Source organism: Phyllobates terribilis, unplaced genomic scaffold, assembly GCF_046119375.1.
Source record: "Phyllobates terribilis strain yellow unplaced genomic scaffold, ASM4611937v1 Scaffold_4__5_contigs__length_816908805, whole genome shotgun sequence".
Lineage (NCBI taxonomy): Eukaryota > Metazoa > Chordata > Amphibia > Anura > Dendrobatidae > Phyllobates > Phyllobates terribilis.
Genome location: NW_027362764.1, coordinates 573,165,417 through 573,187,513, shown reverse-complemented (window position 1 = coordinate 573,187,513; position 22,097 = coordinate 573,165,417). Strand labels below are relative to the sequence as shown.

The 22,097-nt window shown below is 43.7% G+C and overlaps 1 protein-coding gene across 4 annotated transcripts in view; it reads right to left on the bottom strand.

Moving 5' to 3' along the window:
• Nucleotides 1-21,535, bottom strand: part of METTL4 (methyltransferase 4, N6-adenosine) — a 216,161-nt gene extending 194,626 nt beyond the window's left edge. For 3 of the 4 annotated variants that reach the window (XM_073679121.1, XM_073679124.1, XM_073679123.1), the window contains exons 1-2: nucleotides 20,364-21,535; nucleotides 17,453-17,515 (exon numbers count right to left, since the gene is read on the bottom strand). In XM_073679121.1, the coding sequence (XP_073535222.1) occupies nucleotides 17,453-17,515; nucleotides 20,364-20,618 (318 nt within the window). In that variant the 5' untranslated portion in view covers nucleotides 20,619-21,535. The remainder of the gene's footprint in view (nucleotides 1-17,452; nucleotides 17,516-20,363) is intronic. The other variant, XM_073679122.1, reaches the window with a different exon arrangement.
• Between the last annotated feature and the right edge of the window lie 562 nt (nucleotides 21,536-22,097).

The window sequence follows — 22,097 nt, the reverse complement described above, 5'->3', positions numbered from 1 at the left end:
ACAGCTCTGGTGGAATGAGCTTTAATACCGTCCGGTGCCGGAACACCTGTAGATGTATAAGCTAGACAAATGGCCTCCCTAAGCCACCTAGCAATAGTTCCCTTTGATACCCAGTGACCTTTCCTACTCCCCTGAAAGGCCAGAAACAAGGACTTGTCCTTCCTCCACTGACTAGTCATGTCTATGAACTGTAGTAATGCCCTTCTAACATCTAGATTGTGGAACCTAACCTCCTGGGGTTTTTTGGGTTACAGCAGAATGAGGGAAGCACAATCTCTTGATTACAGTGGAATCTGCAAATTTTCGGAAGGTATGCCGGATCTGTACGTAGGACGACGTGGTCATCATGAATTTGGGTGTATGGGGAATCAACAGAAAGGGCCTGCAGGTCACTCACCCTACGGGCAGACGTTAGGGCCACTAGGAGAATGGTTTGGAGGGTGATGAACTTTGGAGAGATAACCTGCAGAAGTTCAAATGGGTCACCAGAGAGTGCGTTTAAAACCAAATTCAGGTCCCAGGGAGGAACTCTGAGAGCCCGAACTGGTTTAGCTCTGGAAAAGGATTTAATGAATCTAGAGACCCACCTGTAACCCCGCCAGGTTGCAATTATAGAGCGCCCCTCGAGCGTACACCTGAACTTTAAGTGTTCCCGTAGCTAACCCCAGGTCACGTCCCTTCTGTAAAAATTCTAGGACATCTTTAATTGGAGGTTTATCCGACAATTGGGAGTCTATAAAATCTAGGAATTTTCCCCAGATTCTGGAATAAATTTTAGTTGTTATGGGCTTCTTACTACCCAATAGGGTGGAAACCAGGCCTGGTGAAAACCCCCTATTGCTCAGTAACAACCTCTCAAATTCCAAGCCGCCAGATGGAAACCTTTGGCTTGTGCATGGAACATCGACCCCTGGATGAGAAGGTCCGGCCTCTCCGGCAGGACCCAGGGCTCCGAGATTGACATTATGTGAAGCAGGGAGAACCAGGGTCTTTTTGGCCAAAAGGGGGCTATCAGAATTATCCTCGCCCCCTCCTCCCGAATTTTCCACACAACTGCCGGGATCATTACTATCGGTGGAAACGCGTAGGCCTTCCTGAACTTCCAGGGTATCTGGAGAGCGTCCACAGTATAGGGATTCTCTGTTGGATTTAGTTTACAGAATCTCTCCACCTTCCTGTTCGCCCTGGTGGCTTACAAATCTATGTCCGATGACCCCCATAGCTGGATAATCTGTTGGAAGACTAATCGGGTTTAGAGCCCACTCTCCTCGTCTTAAAGTGTGGCGACTGAGGAAATCTGCCCTTGAATTTTCTACCCCCCGGATGAAAAGAGCACTGAGGAACGGGAGATGGTGTTCTGCTAGCTGCAGGATTCTGTTTGCCACTACCATAAGGGAGCGAGATCTTGTTCCTCCCTGGTGATTTATATAAGCTACTGTCGTCCGATTGTCGGACCTGATCTGGACATGGCGACCCTGTATGTGGGGAAGGAAGTCTATCAGGGATTTCTCTACTGCCAAAAGCTCTTTTAGGTTCTTTGATATCTCTATTTTGTGACGTAGCCAGAGCCCCTGAACCGAGAGATCTGCTAGATGACCCCCCCAGCCGGAGCCACTTGCATCTGTTGTAATTGTATGGTCGACTGGTCTGGACCACTGCAAGCCCGAAGTCAGATTCTCCCCGTTTGTCCACCAGGAGAGGGAGTCTACTGTCTCCAAGGAAAGAGATAGTCTTTTTTTCTAAATGTCCGTTGAAGGATTTTTGCGCTGACAGGACCTCCCACTGAAGAAGCCTCATATGACTTTGGGCCCATTTGACTTCCTGGAGACAGGACGTCATGGAGCCTAGTAGGGACATTGCTCCTCTCAGGGACATCACTGGAGACTTTATGGCCCTTGAGGCCAGGCTGATTATTTTGCAAACCTTGTCTTCCGGGAGGAAGCAGGATTGGAGTTGGGAATTTAGGGTCAAGCCCAGAAAGATCTGAGTCCTTGAGGGGGATAGTTTTGATTTTTGAATATTTATCAACCATCCTAGCTGATGTAAGGCTGTCCTGACCTCTAAAAGTTGAGAGGAACAGTGGTCCTCCGATTTCCCTATTATCAGAAAGTCGTCCAAGTAGGGAACAATCACCTCGTTTTTGATTCGGAGAAAAGCCGTCACCTCCACTATAACCTTTGTAAACACTCTCGGTGCTATCGAGAGTCCAAAAGGTAGGGCAGTAAATTGGAAATGTCTCAATTCCCCTTGGATGAATAGGGCTACCCTTAGGTAATTCTAGTAGTCTGGATGGATTGGGACGTGATAATAAGCATCTTTTAGGTCGATAACTGCCATGAAACAATTGTGGTGTAGGAGTTTTACTGCAGAGTTCACTGATTCCATCTTGAAAGTCTGTTTATCAGCTGATTTAGACTTTTGAGGTTGATAATGGTCCTTAAGGACCCATTTGTTTTTTTTATCACGAATAGGGGGGAATAAAATCCCCATCCCCATTGTGAATTTGGAACTTCGTGAAGGACCTGCTTGTTGATTAAATCCAGCACTTCCAACTCTAGGGCTATCTGCTCCTCCCTGGACTTCCTCCTGGAGGTGATCATGAAGGTTCGGTGAGAGACTTGACTGAAGCGTATCTTTAAGCCATTCTTTAGGATACTCAACACCCAGGGATTTGAAGTAATGGCTTCCCAAGCTGGGATAAAATGGGAAAGCCTTCCCCCGACCTCTAGCCTCGCATCATTGGGGAGATTTTTTGGTACTGGAGGATGGCCCCCCCCCAAACATGTAACCAGAGTCCTTTTTAGATCTGGGCTACCATCGTATCCTTGCTCCCGGAGGGCGACCCCGGTTAAATCTTTTCCTCTGAAAGTAGGACCTTTTTGTGTCCCCCGTGAACCCTGGGAAACCTCTCTTCCTGTCGCCGGCCTTCTCCAAAAGCTCGTCCAGTTTTTGGCCAAACAAGAGTTTACCATCACAAGGAAGGGAACATAGTTTATGTTTAGATTGTAGGTCTCCAGGGCAACCCTTGAGCCACAGGGCTCGTCTGGCAGCATTAGATAAGTTTGCAGACCTGGCAGCGAGCTTAACCGAATCCGCTGAGGAGCCGGCAAGGAAAGCAGACGCTGCTTGTAGTAAAGGTAGATTGGAAAGGATTTTATCTCTGGATATCTTTTTATCCTTGAGCTGGTCTCCTAATTGTTGAAGCCACACCATGAGTGACCTAGCGACACAAGTGCCTGCTACCGCTGGCTTCAGGCCCCCTGCCGCCGCTTCCCAGGTGTGACGCAGGAAGGAATCTGCCTTATCAAGAGCATCCTTTTAGACTGCCTGAATCTTCCAGGGGTAGGGACGATTTTTTGGATGATAGGGCAACAGACCCGTCAACTTTAGGAATTTTATCCCAGGACCCAGAGACACTATCCTCGAAGGGGTACCTTCTTTTAGAAGATGAGGGCAACACTCCCGATTTCTCAGGCTTCCTCCATTCCTGGTGTATAAGGGTCTGAATTTTAGGATTCACTGGAAAGGAGAGTCTTTTTTTCCTCCAGGCCTGCGAACATAATGTCTTCCAGGGACCTGGCTGCCTTTTCCTCCCTCAACCCCATGGTAGATCTGACCGCTCTGACCAACTTGTCAGTACCCTCAATAGGGAAACAGGGCCTACCACTGTCTGATGAAGAGGAGGATGCTGAATCACTGAGGCATAGATCCTATGACTGGGAGGATGAATCATAGTCGGAGGAGATATCTTTATGGGATCTTTTTTTTCCCCTTAAGAAAGCCTTTCAGGGAATCCTGAACCTCTGTACGCATTACGGACCTCAAATTAGAAGCAAAATCCGGGGTGCTCTCCGCTATGGTTTGGTTAATACAGCTAGCACAAAGCTGTTTCTGCCAATCTATGGAAAGGGGTACTTGGCATTAGGGGCAAACCCTGTGCTTCTGATTGGCGCTACTTTTCTTAGGTTCCTAAGGAATGAAGCACATAATAACTTTCCATTACTATTAAGTGACATTCACAAAGATCACTCACCCCTGAAGTCACAAAAGGGTACCGGATTTGGAGGCTGTGGCGGGACATAAGATGAATCCCTTCTGGATGGCCCTGAAGCGTCCGACACCTTTCTTCTCCTACTGCCGCTCCGGTTGCTGGTGCGGCCGTCCGTGTGAGAGGCATCCGACTGCTTCTTCCTCTGGCGTTGAGATGGAGGGGTCAGCTGCTGCTGCTCCTGGCTGTCCTGGTCAGCCATAGCTGCTATACCACAAGCATGAGTATAGGCAGCGTTTGACCAGGACAACCCCTCTACCTTAAATAGGGCACATCCGGGAACCCCCTCCGGTGCTTGTGTCCTCCCCCCTCCTGACACCCGCTGGCCGAGGTTTGGAAAGCCGGCAAGCGCTTACAGGGCGCCGCCATGTTGGATCCGGGTGCCGCCCTCCGACGTCATCGGGCATGGTTCTCCCAGCGTGCGCCGTGACGTCAGGCGCGTCACACCCGGAAGACGCCGCTCTCGGCGTGCGGCCAGCGCAGCGGTCTGCGGGGAGCCGGAGCACTCCTCACCGCCTGCGTACGCTCGGACACGGCTCCAGGGAACCGCGGACGGCGCTTCTGGAACCTGGAACCCAGTGCACAGGCTGGTGCCCGCTCTTCCACACAGGAACAGGCCAAGTTAAGTATGGACATCTTCTTCTGACAGGTTCCCATCAGGGACAGGAAACCAACTGAAGCGAGGGAGAGGTACCGCCCTTTTATTTCAGATGGTTTCCTGTCCTTGGTGGGGCGGATCCCTCTCTCCAGGTGTGCTGTCATGGGTGAGGAGAAAATGACAAGATGCAGTGTGAGCGTGCTAGTCAGAGTTGCAGTTACTTGGCTCCGAGGAGGACCAACATGGCATTAGGAAAGGAAGAACGCAGTGATCGGTAAGTATTTTTATACCTGCCCTATCCATATAACTATAGTTAAGGGGTTCGAAAAAAAATAACATAACTGGTGTCGTCAACTTAAAGGTTGCTGCCAGTTTATTTGGATTGATGCCCTATTTTCATGAAACATGGCTACAGCAGTCTTGAACTTCTCTCAGCACAGTTTGCTGGGGTAACATGAGCACTTTACAATTAGAAATGAAAACCACAGTAATCTGTCACCAGATTTTGCTACCTAAATCTGAGACCAGCATAAAATAGGGGCAGACCCCAATTCCAGCGATGTGTCATTTGCAGGGCTGCTTGCTGTAGTTATAATAAAATCATTGTTTTATCAGCAGGAGACATTCTATATCAGTGAGCTCTGTATAACTCCACCCACAACACTGATTTGCGGCTCTCTGCCTATGCACAGTGAACATTGAAATCTGTCAATTAATGGTGTGGGAGGGGTGGTACAAAGCTCAGCATTTAGACAACTGCTACATCAGCAAGTAGTAACAAATACTAGTAGTAGTAAGAAATACACAGCTGGAATCAGGGTCTCTGCCTCTACATCATGTTGCTCCCAAATAGGGTAGCAAAAACCTGGTGACATATTCCCTTTAACGGTTTTCGATATAGCAAGTTACTGAAATGACTGCATACAGTGCTCTTTTTTAAGCCTTTTTAGGCTTTGGTTTCTTTTTTTTTTTCTAATGATGTTCTACTTCTTAGATAATAAAGGGTCAAAGGACAGTTCAACAAACAGTCCTCCGTCCAGACCACTGTCCCCCCATACATGCATGACCAGTTTGGCTGAGTGTGCATATGTTTTTAAGGGGGAAAGTGAAAAAAGTGGCTAGTAGACACTTTTAGTGGCAGTTTATCTATCAAGGAAAAACAATGATTGGATATTTTTAATGAACTTTCCTGGTTCTCCTCTCCAATTACATTATTTGTCGAATGCAAATTTCGCAAACCAAAAAACAAGCAGTTGGTCGGTTTTAGAAATAATTTGCCCCAAATACTTGGCAAGATTTACACATCATCTAGGTATTCTGTGTTTCCGCTCGTGACCAGTCACTGTTCTCCTAGTAAAATCTATAGCCATTATTACTTGTGAATTATGTATGTTGTGAAGAGATTCCTTCTAAAAAAAAAAACATTCTGTAATTCAGTCAATGAAAAATTCAGCAACATTTATAATTCATGCGGAAATTGTTTGCAGAATTTTACGACATCACAAGGTTTTCATAATCAAATTCAAGGCTGCAGCCGCACAAGCCGAGCACTTCATGGGGGCATGATCTATACTGCCCCTAGAACCTGTGATAATCCTTTCACACAAGTCGGATACTAAAGAATTCTCATTAACAAGTATTTAGCACATCTTCCCATAGAGGGCTACAACAGGGAAAATGGAGTGAAGGGAAGAGAAATGTGCGTCTGATAAAAGGCCCTCAAATCTCAGAGCCGATAGAATCACGTTGGATTCTGATACAGTGCGGAGCTGAAAGTTCTGCTTCTCTGCTCCGCCACGAAAGCTTTGATGGTTTACTAGACATCAGTACAAAGTGGAGCCATTATTGGAAAACAAATCTGGCAGCATATAAAATCTGTGCCCCCCCGCTGAGGAGCTTGCTATGAAGAAAAATTAACAGCAGCTCAGCCCTTTCAGGGAAAGCCTATAACCAGAATAATCCCACAAATTCTACCATCTATTCTCTAAAATCAGATTTTAATAATAGAAAATTCAATTTTCAGTCCTTATAATAGAAAAATCTAAAAGGCAGGAAAGAAAAGTCCAAGGTGTTCCTGTTATAATAATAGAGAAGCAATGAGAAACATGAAAAAGCGGTTCCATCACTGAAAATATATGGTATCTGCAATGGCCTCTGTAAGCCCTCTATTCACCCCCTGGGTACTTCTAAGTTATTAAAGGGAATCTGTCACCACATTTCACCTATCTAAACTATTAATATGGGCATACAGGTTATAGACTGCTGAAAAAAGTCCTCCCTGTACGCCTTTAACATAGTTACACTTTAAATCTGAGGGTGAATAACAATATTTTCTTGCAGTTAGCTAAAAAAAATTAGATATTTTTTTTCTAAGCATGTATTTTGCATAGGGTTATAAAATGAACTTAAGGGGTTGTTTCATGAATTTGATCCGATATACCTGTATGAGACAGAACGGTGCTCCACTAAGCAGCATTGGCCATGATGGACTCCATTCAAGTATTACATGGCTAGAATATGTCATTACTATATATTCAACGATTTCTGACTGCTAAGCCTCCTAAGAAACATCAAAATAGAGCACTAGTTATCCCTGCATAGCATTGCTCCTGGCCCTACAAAGTGAAAGGTCTAGAGCACCCCTGGGCCAAAAAAAATGCCAAAGGGACATCTGTTTGCATTTAACCCCTTAAGCCCCGGAGCATTTTCCGTTTTTTTGCATTTTCGTTTTTTGCTCCCCTTGTACCCAGAGCCATAGCGTTTTTATTTTTTGGTCAATATGGCCGTGTGAGGGCTTATTTTTTGCGGGACGAGTTGTACTTTTCAACGCCATTACTAGTTTTACCATATCGTGTATGGGAAAAATATTCCAATTGCGGTAAAATTGCAAAAAAAGTGCAATACCACAGTTGTTTATTTATTTTTTTTACCACGTTCACTGAATGCTAAAACTGACCTGCCCTTCTTATTCTACAGGTCATTACGAGTTCATAGACACCAAACTTGTATAGGTTCTTTTATATTTAAGTGGTGAAAAAAAATCCAAAATTTGGTAAAAAAAAAAAAAAAATAGCGCCATTTTCCGAGACCTGTAGCGTCTCCATTTTTCGTGATCTGGGGCTGGGTGAGGACTTATTTTTTGCGTGCCGGGCTGACGTTTTTATTGATAACATTTGGGGTAGATCCGATGTTTTGATCGTCCGTTATTGCATTTTATTGCAATTTTGAGCCGACCAAAAAACGTAATTCTGGCGTTTAGAATTTTTTTCTCGTTACGCCGTTTACCGATCGGATTAATTCTTTTTTTCTATTGATAGATCGGGCGATTCTGAACGCGGCGATACCAAATATATATATATATATATATTTTATTTTGAATGGGGCGTAAGGGGAGTGATTTAAACTTTTAAATTTTTTTATTTTTATTTATATTTTTAAATACTTTTTTTCCCCACTTTTTGCTTGCTTCAATAGTCTCCATAGGAGACTAGAAGCAGCAGTTGTCTGATCGGTTCTGCTACATACAGGGGACAAGCAGATCCCCTGCATGCAGCAGAAATGGTCCTGTGCTATGAGCGCCGACCACTAGGTGGCGCTCATAGCGACAAGATCATGACAACCACAGGCTGCAGACCCTGGGTTGTCATGCCCACCCATCGGTGACCCGCGATCACGTGACGGGGTCGCCGATGGGCGGGGCTTATGACGCGCTACCCGGAAGCGCGCGTTAAATGCCGCTGTCGGAGATTGACAGCGGCATTTAACATGTTAACAGCCGCGGGTGGATCGCGATTCCACCCGCGGCTGTTGCGGGCACATGTCAGATGTAATAATCAGCTGACATGTGTTCGGTTCAGTGAGGGCTCAGCGCAGCAGCCCTCACTGAACGGGGGTACGCAAATGTGCGTACTAAAACGGTAACGGTTGTAAAGGGGTTAAGTTTGGGTTGGACCTCACCTCCACTAATCCAAATGTTATCTCATGTCCTAGCAATATGCCAAACCTTTCTTAACCACTTCGCACCAGAGCCTGTTTTTGCCTTCGTGACCGGGCCAATTTTTTCAATTCTGACCACTGTCACTTTATGAGGTAATTACTCTGGAACGCTTCAACGGATCCCCCTGATTCTGAGATTGTTTTTTCGTGACATATTGTACTTCATGATTGTGGTAAAATTTCTTCGATATCAATTGCGTTTATTTGTGAAAAAAAACGGAAGTTTGGCGAAAATGTAGCAATTTTCAAAATTTGAATTTTTATGCCCTTAAATCAGAGAGATACAGTACAGACCAAAAGTTTGGACACACCTTCTCATTTAAAGATTTTTCTGTATTTTCATGACTATGAAAATTGTACATTCACACTGAAGGCATCAAAACTATGAATTAACACATGTGGAATTATATACTTAACAAAAAAGTGTGAAACAACTGAAAATATGTCTTATATTCCTGGTTCTTCAAAGTAGTCACCTTTTGCTTTGATGACTGCTTTGCACACTCTTGGCATTCTCTTGATGAGCTTCAAGAGGTAGTCACCAGAAATGGTCTTCCATATAGAGATAACAGTGATTTTGAACAAGCACAGGAAAGTGAGAGCTGTGATTAGGGGAACTGCTCTGGAAACCTGGTGGAATGTGATTCTACATAACAGCTGAGGACCCTGCCAGAAGCTGATCTGGAGGGGGAGGGAGGGGAGCAGCTAACTGCTATATAGAAATTAATGGGCTGTATAGAGCTGACTAGGATGTTAGGAGTTAACTTTTCACCTGGAATGTAACTACTAGACATACATGGCCAGGCTCTCATGGTTATGGTTCTGTACACTATGCAAGATAAAAGCTCTCATTGCAGGAGAATGACAGCAGAAAGCAAGTTTATAATTTACCTACATTTGCTAATTTTCCTGCTGTCTAACTAAAGCAATTTAATAACATGAGAACATCCCTTTAAAGATGACCTGTAACCAAGTCAATACTAGGCATCATTTGCTTTTATTTTTTCCCTCTGCTACGAGTATTCTGTTTTTTTTTTTGTTTTTTTTTAGTAAATCCGCCATGAGGTTCCAGAGATATGAGCATTTTTATTTAGTACTAATTTTTATGGTCTTTACCAAGGTGGGGTGTGCAGAGGGTTCTTTGAAAGTAATGTTTCAATGCTGCTTGTCATTATTTCCTTGTGAGCAAAAAGCCTGGGTAAAGACCAGAAAAATTCAGAAGGTGGGTGGGGATAAAATAAGAGCAAAAGGTGGCCACTTTTGACCTGGCGACTTATGACTTTGAATACTGTAGATAAAACCCCATGTTCTCTGTACTGGCACAAGATAACTTGTCCAATGGCTGACAATTTACAAAATGTTTGCCCATCTTAGCCTTGCCTGACATGGAACAAACAAATCCTGAATTTCACAGAAATAATTTGTCTATATCATCTACAAAAAAAACTTGGTAACTCAACTATGCCCTAAGAATGCCACATGTAAAAATACATTGAAAACCGTTCGGATCGTTTCATAATCCATATAGCCTATAAACTACAATGGGTAAAAAAGGAAAAGAAAAAAAAAAAAAAAGCTTTCATAGAGATCATGAATGGCTGTCAAACTCTAATCTGACATCTGCTCGCTCGCAACAGAACAATATGCTGAGAATGCAGTGAGCTCCAGTCAATCAGAAGACGAGCGTTACTAAGTGTATTCTGAATCCTTTATAATTATCAAGGTACTATATTTTAGCTCCATCCGATCCGTGCATGTAAATACATAAGAAATGTAAGCTGGAGGAAATGTCTTTTCTGACATCACTCTTTCTGCTGTACCGACAATAAGCTGCCTCGGAGTAACCCTTGACTCTGCCCTGTCCTTCAAACCCCACATCCAAGCTCTCGCCACCTCCTGTCGCCTCCAGCTCAAAAATATTTCCAGAATCCATCCTTTCCTCAACCCTAACTCTACTAAACTGCTTGTGCATGCCCTCATCATCTCCCGCCTCGACTATTGCAACATCCTCCTCTGTGGCCTCCCTGCTAACACTCTCGCACCCCTCTAGTCTATCCTAAACTCTGCTGCACGACTTGTTCATCTCTCGCCTCGCTACTCCTCTGCTAAGCCCCTTTGCAAATCCCTTCACTGGCTTCCATTTCCCCAGCGTACCCAGTTCAAACTACTAACACTGACCTACAAAGCCATCCATAACCTCTCTCCTCCGTACATCTCTGAACTAATCTCCCGATATATTCCCTCACGTAACCTCTGGTCCTCCCAAGACCTCCTTCGCTCCTCCACACTTATCCGCTCCTCACCCAATCGCCTCTAAGATTTCTCCCGAATATCCCCCATCCTCTGGAATTCTGTGCCTCAACACGTCCGATTATCCACCACATCCGGATCCTTCAGACAGAACCTGAAAACCCATCTCTTCAAGAAAGCCTACAGCCTGCAATGACCCTGCTGCCTCAACAACACCGAAGCTGCTGCAACCCCCAACCTACTGTCTCCTCCCCACTCCTGTAGAATGTAAGCCCGCAAGAGCAGGGTCCTCTTCCCTCCGTACCAGTCTATCATTGTTAGCTTGTTTACTGTAAGTGATATTTTTACATGGTATGTAACCCCTTCTTATGTACAGCACCATGGAATCAATGGCGCTATATAAATAAATAATAATAATAATTATAGTTTTTTGTGTCTCGCTGTATAATTTATCATAAAAGCATACCTCTACCACTTATAAACAGATGAGAGCTGATGTATATTGCACCAACATAGCCGAGTTTTTATGCAATATTCCCAAATATCTGATGTATTTAATATCAGATGTGAGAAGTCTGGATTACATTTTAGAGAGAATTTGTCACCAGGTTTATGATGTCCTATCTGTGGGCAGCATAAAGTAGCGAGACCCCCTGATTCCAGTGTTGTGACGCTTACTGGATGTTTTGCAGCAGTTTCCATAAAACCACTGATTATCAGCAGCAACACAAGCCGATGTGAGGAGCCCTCTTAATGTTTTGTGTGCGCAGTGGAGTCCTTGATGTGAGAGTTGACAGTTTTGCACAGTACTGGGGGGAAAGCTGTTGCTCAGCGGCAGATGGAGCAGAGGACTTGTAGCTCATGAATAGTTCTCCTGCACTTTGCTTCTGGTGTAGCTGGCAAACAATTATTTTATGAAACTACAGCAAGAAAAACTTGGAAATGATCTATTGCTCAAATTAATGTCCATCACTGCCTACCATGACCCTGATGACCGATTCTTCTATAAATTACATACTGGCCAACAGAAACATAAAGTAAACTAATAATTATTTTGCTTAAGGCTGCTATCGAAATAATACATCATGCAAAGAGAAGTCGTGTGGGCTCCATATACCAAACAAAATAATGTCTAACTTCTTGGACTCCCGAAACTCCACGAACATCTCTGTATGAAATCCGCCGCAGCATCCATTAACATATCACTGTTCACACAATTACACGGTAGAACATCCGTCTTATGTCAGGATCACTCTTGTACACCTGGAGGATTAGAAGCCATGAGGTTCTCGGAGAAAAGACATTCATACCTTTCTGGGGTTTTAACAGAGGTAGAAGCAAATGTTTTTTCCCCACTTGTTAAAAAGACAACCCCTGTTTTTATGTCCTATTAGTCTGTAGGCTGAAACAGAAAGAACCTCCTATCCATGTGCACTTAAAAGGGACTCTGCCACCACAGGATGACTGTTCAAACTAAGCCCCGAGGCTCAGTGCTTCACAGCAGGGCCAATAATATACTTTAACCCTTCCCACCAGCCTTTTCTTTGATTGACAGCTCTGGCTTCACAGAGCCAGAGAAGGGAGGAGGGAGGAGAACCCAAGCAGGTGGGAAGGTGTATATACAGTTCTCAAAAGTTTACATACCCCACCACAATTTTTCCTTTCTTGGCCTTGTTTCAGAGAATATGAAAGATAAAAAAAAAACCTCTCTCCCCACTCCTGGTTATTGGTTGGGTGAAGCCATTGTTGTCAAACTACTGTGTTTTCTCTTTTTAAATCTTAATGACCACAAAAAACATCCAAATGACCTTGATCAAAAGTTCACATACCCCAGTTCTTAATACCATGTATTGCCCCCTTTAACATCAATGACAGCTTGAAATCTTTAGTGGTAGTTGTGGATGAGGTTCTTTATTTTCTCAGATGGTAAAGCTGCCCATTCTTCTTCGCAAAAAAAGCATCCAGTTCCTGTAAATTCCTGGGCTGTCTAGCATGAACTGCACGCTTAAGATCTCCCCAGAGTGGCTCAATGATATTGAGGTCAGGAGACTGAGATGGCCACTCCAGAACCTTCACTTCGATCTGCTGCAGCCAATGACAGGTCGACTTGGCCTTGTGTTTTGGATTGTTGTCATGTTGGAACATTAAAGTACGTACCATGCGCAGCTTCCGCGCTGATGAGTGCAAATTTGCCTCCAGCATTTGCTGATAATGTGCTGTATTCATCTTTCTTTCAACTTTTACCAAGTTTCCTGTGCCTTTGTAGCTCACACATCCCCAAAACATCAGATATCCACCTCCGTGCTTTACTGTAGGAATGGTGTTCCTTTCATCATAGGCCTTGTTGACCTCTCTCCAAATGTAAAGTTTATGGTTGTGGCCAAAAAGTTCAATTTTGGTCTCATCACTCCAAATTACCATGTACCAAATGTTTTGAGGCTGGTATCTGTGCTGTTTGGCATATTCTAGCCGAGATACTTTGTGGCATTTGCGCAGTAATGGCTTTCTTATGGCGACTCGACCATGCAGCCCATTTTTCTTCAAGTGCCTCCTTATTGTGCATCTTGAAACAGCCACACCGCTAGTTTTCAGAGAGTCCTGAATTTCAGCTGATGTTATTTGTGGCTTTTTCTTTGCATCCCGAACAATTTTCCTGGCAGTTGTGGTCGAAATGTTTGTTGGTCTACCTGACCGTGGTTTTGTTTTTACAGAACCCCTGATTTTTCATTTGTTAATCACAGTTTGAACGCTGCTGACTGGCATTATCAATTCCTTGGATTTTTTTTGTATCCCTTTCCTGTGTTATACAGTTCAACTACCTTTTCCCGTAGATCCGTTGACAATTCTTTTGCTTTCCCCACGACTCACAATCCAGAAACGTCAGTGGCTGGATGAAAGAGTCTGTCTGGATCCCAGAAACTCACTCAGCTTTTATGCACACACACTGATTACAAGCAAACAGGTCACAAGTGAGGATGTTACCTCTAGTAGCCATTCAAACCCATTTGTGTCAAATTCTGTGCATGTTATCAGGCCAAAATCACCAGGGTATGTGAACTTTTGATCAAGGTCATTTGGATGTTATTGGTTGTCATTAAGATTTAAAAAGAGAAAACACAGTAGTTTGACAAATGGCTTTCACCCAACCTATAACCATGAGTGGAGAAAAAGTTTTTTTGTTATCATTCATATTCTCTGAAACAAGGCCAAGAAAGGAAAAATTCTGCCGGAGAATGTAAACTTTTGAACACAACTGTAAATATTTGGCTCCGCCATGAAGCACCAAGCGCCTGCACTTGCATTAAACAGTCATTCTGTGCTGAGAGAGTCCCCTTAATGAGTGCCTATCACCATTCTGAGGCTGACAAATTAATTTAAAGGGAACATGTCATGTCAAAAAGCACTATTAACCTGCAAATATGCCATTAAACCGCAGGTCCTAAAGCTATGCGGCAGTCGCACTGAAAGCCCGGCAACCAGGAGGAAATTAACTTTATTACTCCAATCAGACTTGGGCTTTCAGTCATAGAGCAGCGGCTTCAGTTACCAATCAATACACAGTGAGGAGGTTGTGTCCAAGTCCCCAGCACTGGCCGACAGACGGCTCACCAATGCATCAGTACCGAGACTGCCGACAGTCTGAGCGGAGCATGGTTACAGCTGCTGCTCACTATGTACTGAGTGGTAACTGAAGCTGTGCTGCTATGATTGAAAGCAGGAGGGATAAAGTTCATTTCCTACCAGTAGCAGGGCCTTCAGCGTGGCAGCCGGGCAAGTTCAGAACGCTATTAACCTGCAAATTAATAACCCCATATCTGCGTGTTAATAGCATTTTTTTTTATTTGACTGGTTCCCTTTAAGAAAACAATGGGCAGCCACAGACTGATGTCATTTTTGATGAATGCAATTTAGAAAAAAAAAAGCAAGTGTCCCTAATGCCATTAGAAGTAAACAGACTTTTCACCAAGTCAGGTCCAAACTTTCAGATTGGGGAGATCCTGGCATGTAGGGCAGGATCGCACACCGATCTATGTGATCTACCCTCTCAGGTGCAGTGGTGGTATTTCACAATTTGAACTAAGTTATCTCTGCTACATCCTTTACCGAGTGGATACTCTACCATAACCAAGCTGCTGAACATACCAATCTGTATCTGTTTAGTAAAGGGTATAGCAGCACTGGTATACTTCAAAAAGTGATACCTCATCACATCAGATTTCATGCTGTGAGGGGGCTGCAGAGGGTTGTGGGATCTCTACCAGGTAATACTACTACATTTACTCTGAGCTTAGACAGTAAGGAAACCCAGGGTGGTGGTGGCGTGTGGTGGGGGGGTGGGGGTGGGGGGGCTGGGAGTCATTCCCTGGCAAGATCTGTTTTTCACAGAGGACACCAGGAGCGAATTCCACATATTGAAAGAGGCTGCGTTTCTAATGCTAAAAAAAACATAACCCATTTAAGGAAACGGTGCAGAGTTAGGGCAGAATGTACACAGTGTTCCAAATTATTATGCAAATAACATTTTCTCAGATTTTCCCAAATTACCTATATGAATTGCAGTCATTGTAATTTTCCAGTCAAATAACTATTAGAGTACAATTGAAAGGTTTCTGTACAAACTGCCTATGATAACAGTACATTTTAAAAAAAATAAAAAACTCAAACTGCACTCAAAATGCATGTTCCAAATTATTATGCACAGCAGAGTTTTCAACCTTTTCATTTTAATAAAGAACAAAAAATTGTCATTTTTGAAATTATAAGAATTAGCAGGTTATTACAAACTGAAATCAAACAGTTTTCAACTCAAAACTTTATTCTAGGTGATGTTACATTTGCACATAGGACCGCTTGTTCGAAAGGAGCTTCTGAACTCTCTCGTCCATTGAATTTGTCAGGTTTTGGATGGTTTCTGCTTCAATTGTTTTGCATGAGGACAGAATACCCTCCCAGAGCTGTTGCTTAGATGTGAACTGCCTCCCGCCATCATAGACACTCCTTTTGATGATGCTCCAGAGGTTCTCAATGGGGTTGAGGTCAGGGGAGCATGGGTGCCACACCATAAGTTTGTCCCCTTTTATGCCCATAGCAGCCAGAGATGCAGATGTGTTATGTGCAGCATGAGACGGGGCATTATCATGCATGAAATGATCTCGATGGTCCAAATGGATGGAGTGGAGGATAGCTGGTTGATGAACACCCCATGCAAACACGGCTATGGCGCTAACAAGGAGGAGGTGGAGTAATGTTTTGGGCTGGAATCATGGGGAGAGAGATTGTCGGCCCTTTTAGGATCCCTGAAGAGGTAAAGATGAACTCCATAATGTATGTTGAGTTTCTCAAACAGCACTTCCTTCCATGGTTCAAGAAGAAGAACCGTGCATTCCGCAGCAAGATCATTTTCATGCATGATAATGCCCCATCTCATGCTGCACATAACACATCTGCATCTCTGGCTGCTGTGGGCATAAAAGGGGACAAACTTATGGTGTGGCACCCATGCTCCCCTGACCTCAACCCCATTGAGAACCTCTGGAGCATTATCAAAAGGAGTGTCTATGATGGCGGGAGGCAGTTCACATCTAAGCAACAGCTCTGGGAGGGTATTCTGTCCTCATGCAAAACAATTGAAGCAGAAACCATCCAAAACCTGACAAATTCAATGGACGAGATAGTTCAGAAGCTCCTTTCAAAGAAGCGGTCCTATGTGCAAATGTAACATCACCTAGAATAAAGTTTTGAGTTGAAAACTGTTTGATTTCAGTCTGTAATAACCTGCTAATGCTTATAATTTCAAAAATGACAATTTTTTTGTTCTTTATTAAATTGGAAAGGTTGAAAACTCTGCTGTGCATAATAATTTGGAACATGCATTTTGAGTGCAGTTTGAGTTTTTTATTTTTTTTAAAATATACTGTTATCATAGGCAGTTTGTACAAAAACCTTTCAATTGTACTCTAATAGTTATTTGACTGGAAAATTACAATGACTGCAGTTCATATAGGTAATTTGGGAAAATCTGAGAAAATATTATTTGCATAATAATTTGGAACACAGTGTATTAGAAAGTGAACTTTATTCCAAATGTAGTTGTCGGTGTTGTAAAGTAGAAAAGCACTTAGTGGTTAGCACTGCAGCACTGGGGTCCTGGGTTCAGCTCCCTCCAAGGACAACATCTGCAAGGAGTTTGTATATTCTCCTTGTTTGGAGTGTGGGAGGAAGACAGAAAACCCACACAATGATATACCGTTCGGAAATTTAGATTTTGAGCCCCAATGGGGACAGTGATGGTAATGTCCCTAAAGCGCTGGGAATTAATGGCGCTATATAAGTGAGAAAATTACTTAACGAATAAAAATCATCTACACAATTAGACTGTGGAAATTTAGTACACGTTGCAGAAATTACAAAAAGTATTCTTTTGTTTAAGCCCACCCCAGGGATGTAACGAGAAGATATATAAAGACAATATTTCTACAGATTTTCTAATCCAGTCACCGCCTATAAGGATTCATCTATTCGCCAAAGGATGGGGGAAAATTTGCCATTATGTCACCTACCTTTCTGTGATACTCCGATGCATCCAGTTCCCCTTGATTATAAGCATTTGATTGTTTGCGTTTCTGTGGGAATGTAAAAGATCCACATACATTTTTTAAAATAATGGTATTACTAGGTTAAAAAACAAAAAGTAAATAAATCAGAAAACAGTATAAGGCTGTGTGCCCACGATGCGTTTAAGCGTTTCCGCGGCGGCAAAAACGCTGCAGAAACGCATGTTAGAAGGCCTGCCATGTTACCCATTGATAATCCGCATGTGCTGTGCACATGATACGAAAATTTCCGCTGCGGATTATCATTGCGGAAAAAAACGCAGCACTACCAATTATTTTGCGGAAGTGCTGCATTTTCGCCGCCATTGACTTGCATTAGAACGCATGGATTACGCATCACTGTACTGTATATGTAGATGCGCATTCCATGCATTCTAATGTGCGGATGGTACCCGGGTGTAGAGGAGAGGAGACTCTCCTCCGGACCTGGGCACCAGAGAAAACTGTAAAAAAAAAAAAAGAAAAAAGAATAAAATAAAAAATAAATATATACTTACCTTCTGGCAGCCCCCGATGTACTCCTGCTCACATGCCGGCAGTTCGCGATGGACTGAAGGACCTGCGCTGACGTCATAGTCATGTGACGGGTTACGCGACGCTGACGTAGGCAGGTCCTTCAGTCTACCGCTGCCAGCAAGGGAGAACGGAGTGAAGCAGGACACAGGGGGCCATCAGAGGGTAAGTATATATTTATTTTTTACCATTCTTTCGGTCACAGAATATAAATCTATGCCGTTTGCATGGATTTATATAGTGTGACCAAGTTGTCAAGCACTTTACAAGTGATGCTAAAATCGCTTGGAAAGCGCTTGTCAACCCGCATGCGGAAATGTATGTGAAGAACGCTTCACTTCTGCATGTCCCTGGCAGGAAAAACGCATGTACAATCCGCATGCATTTTTTTCTGACAGGGAGATGCAGAAACGCTCAGGAAAAAATCCTGAGCATTTCTGCATTGTGGGCACATAGCCTTATTAGCATTAATATTTCTGAGAGTAGTAAACTCTTTCTGTAGGTCTGCTGTGCAGGCGAGATTTCAGTTACTTCACAAATTACTGGTCCGGTCCAAAGCGTTTTCTAAACAAAAGTGTACTTCACTATAAAATGTACAGAAAGGAAGAAAAAAAAACAACAAAAAAAAAGACTTAAAAGCGCACCTATCTGCAGGAGTGTGCTTATTAAACCACATACACTGCCAGGTGGGCGCCGTTACACTCAAGGCTGTGGAGTCGGTGTCCACTTTGGTGGAGTCGGTATAAAATGGACTGACTTCAACTCCTAAAATATATAATAAATTGGGTACAGTAGTTCAATGCAGTTTGTTGGAAATATTTTTTTCATAAGAATTTGGGAAAGTTATGAAATGTCCTATAAATGTCTGTCCTATTCCTGATCGAAGGGTCTAGACTTTTAGCTGAGAATAATCTGTGCTACAGTAAATTTATCACTTAAACATGAGCCATGTATGAGGGAGTCGGAGTCTTTGAAATTGAGGCGTCGGGAGTTGGAGTCGGAGGTTTGGCTTACCGACTCCACAGCCCTGGTTACACTGAGTAAAATGATACCTTTGTTGATGAAATCCATCCTGTGGTTCTTTTATAATCTTTATTTTCATTTCTGACATAATGAGATGCTCGTGCTTTGGGGCGGCCTTTAGGGAGGGGCTGTAACTGGTGCTCTCATTATGTATGCCTACCTGTAGCCTCTGACACGTCACTGTGCTTTCGGCGACCTGCCTACTATTTTAAATACTGCCTTTGTCATTTCTGTGGTAAAGTGAAAATTTACATACAACAAAATGGGCCCCGCCATGCGCATTAGCATCTTGCGGTTGCCGAGATATGCTACTGTGCACGCGCCATTTTCGCCTTTGGAAAAAAATTTGGGTGCAGCAATATGGCGCCGCGTATGAGCAGTAGCATCTATCACTTGCCAATGCTACTGCGCGCGCAGGTACCATTTTGCTAGAGGTAAAAGAAATTTGGCATCAGCATTATGGCTCCCTCCGCCAGCGCTTGCGCAGTAGGATTTCTCGGTTGTCGAGAGATGCTACTGTGCATGTGAGACGTCATATTGCTGCACCAAAATTATTTTTCCAAAAGCAAAATGGCGCCCACCCGAAACTACACAGCCTCACTGCGCAGGAGCGGGGAGCTGCTCGTCATAACGCATGCGTGGCTCCCAGTACTGGAAGCTTTACTGCCTGGCGGTGACATACTGTGCAAGTGCCACACAACTTCAGAGCTCGCCAGGAGCAAAATTCAAATACGTGGGCAGCGCCAGCACTGACTGAATACGAGGATCACACCACTATGACTGAATGAGCAGGTAGGATTATAAGTATATAAAATGTTATATACTCATTATGTTTGCACCAATTTTCATGAAAAAAGCATGTTAGTGATGCACATTGCATCACTAACAACACTATGGGGGCAGTTTACATAGTAGATAAGACATGACAGGTTCCCTTTAATGTAAAAAGTAAATTTGTCGTGATGCGGTTTTCTACACCCCCTTTGCCAAGCTATGTCCAATTTTCAGAAAAGTAACTAGGTTCAGAACAGTTCAAAAAGTCGGTCACACAGAAGTTAATGAGATTTTCCGCTTTAGGCACATGCGCAATTTCAGTATTTCTAAGCCAAAACCAGGAGTGGGTGATAAATACATACGTTGTGACGAGTTTCTATTATACTTTTCCTCTGATTCACTCCTGGTTTTAGTTGACAAATACTGATGTAAAATACTGCCCAAATACTGAATGTGTGAACGTGGCCTATAATTTTGCTGGATTAGACCTAGGGGATCTCTCCCATTGCTGGTGTTCTCCAGCAGTAATAGTGATCAGTGACAGTACCTTTCTGACACCTGTGCGCTGACTGGGGGCGCTGTTTGCTCCACTTTCTGAGGCACAGGATTCTTTGGGAGGTTTCATTGTGATGTGAGGTTTATGGAGCCTGAAGAGATCATCTCGTAACCTGTAAGATGATTTTGTGTAGGGTGCCTTGTCTGCAGAAGTAAAGCAGAGTCCACCTCCGACCTGGTACCACTGATTCACAAGAGCTAAAGCATCCAGCAGCCAGCCGGCGGCACTGTCCCCCACCACTGCCATGTGTGTATGTAACAATGCCTCTATGTGACTACTTCATTCACGAAATGCTGCAGACTCACTACAACCACAGTGCTACTGACATCACACTCCTCTCACTAAAGTCATACTGGGTTTCACAGAAAAACAACAACTAGAAATATTTTATGGAGATATCCACAAAATTAAAGAGGTGCACAGGAAAATCCTCCTCATTAATACAAACTATTTTGAAATGGACCAATTAATGGTTCAAAAACACAAAAAGGATCAAAACAAAACAGAAGTGGAACTGTCAGAGTAACATAGACAAGATCCTTACAATGGAGGATCAGAAGATCAGCAAAATAGTGGGGACCTAAACATATAATTCTCAGCACACCCCCGGTCAGCGTGCCAGTAACAAGTGTCTCCTTTAAACCCAGTGTGACATCTGCCTCTCTGCTGGTTATACACATGTAACGCCTTCACCCACCTCACTACTGGCTTCTGTATCCCAGCTACATAGGGAGAGCTTGTTTCACCACATCAGACAACCTGAGGTTGGCACCCTAAAATTAATGAGAAACAGGTGCCCCCGTGCCCTATACAGGCACCTCATACATAATGCTGCAAACTCTTGATTTATATCGCTGACCACAGATCCATCATCTATCACCAGCCTGTACAGCACAGACCAGTACAGATGCTTATCAGGGTACCTGGAATCACAGCACACACAGTCAGATCAGTAAACATATAATATTACTCTATGTACTGGCTAACACAGATATATTTTCCTGTCCACTCATCCGGACACGTTTCCCCTCCACTGATAGACAGTCTTGAGATTGAGTGGGGTCAGCGGGGAATGAAAGAAGCCTGTGCTCTGCTGCTTCCTCAGTGAGTGTGAGCCTTCCACCAGAACAGCACATGTCTACTAGCTCCAGGAAGTGACGTCTCCACCCTGCAGTCTCATTGCTCAGAGACCTCAGTGTGGTCACAGTGATGGAGCAGGGGAGGGAGGGAGGCGTCTCCACCCTGTATGCTAATCACTCCAGCGTCACCATGGTGCTCTACCTCATTAACCCCCTCTTATCCAGAGCTTCACATGCCAATGCATAGAGACTGTCCGTCGGTCTACACCCGTCAGCTACAGTTTTGTCATGTAGTAGAATATATAAATGGAGCACAGTGTGTTGTCATCTTACTTGCTAAGATGCGATGTAAGTGACAAGTAAAAGTACAGTAAATAGATACACGGGGTCACAAGGACGATGTACTATAGATGGGTGTCAGCAGGTGTGTTCCTGCACATAAATACTTAGGCCCGATTCACAAAGCCTGGCGTTGTTCACACTGGTATTGATGGGGACCATATGCCTCAGGAGCGTCGGAAGAGTGGTGCACATCACTGTGTACCTTGTCACAAGTCCTACTTCAGTCCCTGCTGGAGTAAAATTTGTGGCGTATCGAACACCACCGCTAATCATTAATTTGACTAGCGGTCTTCATGCCCCAGCT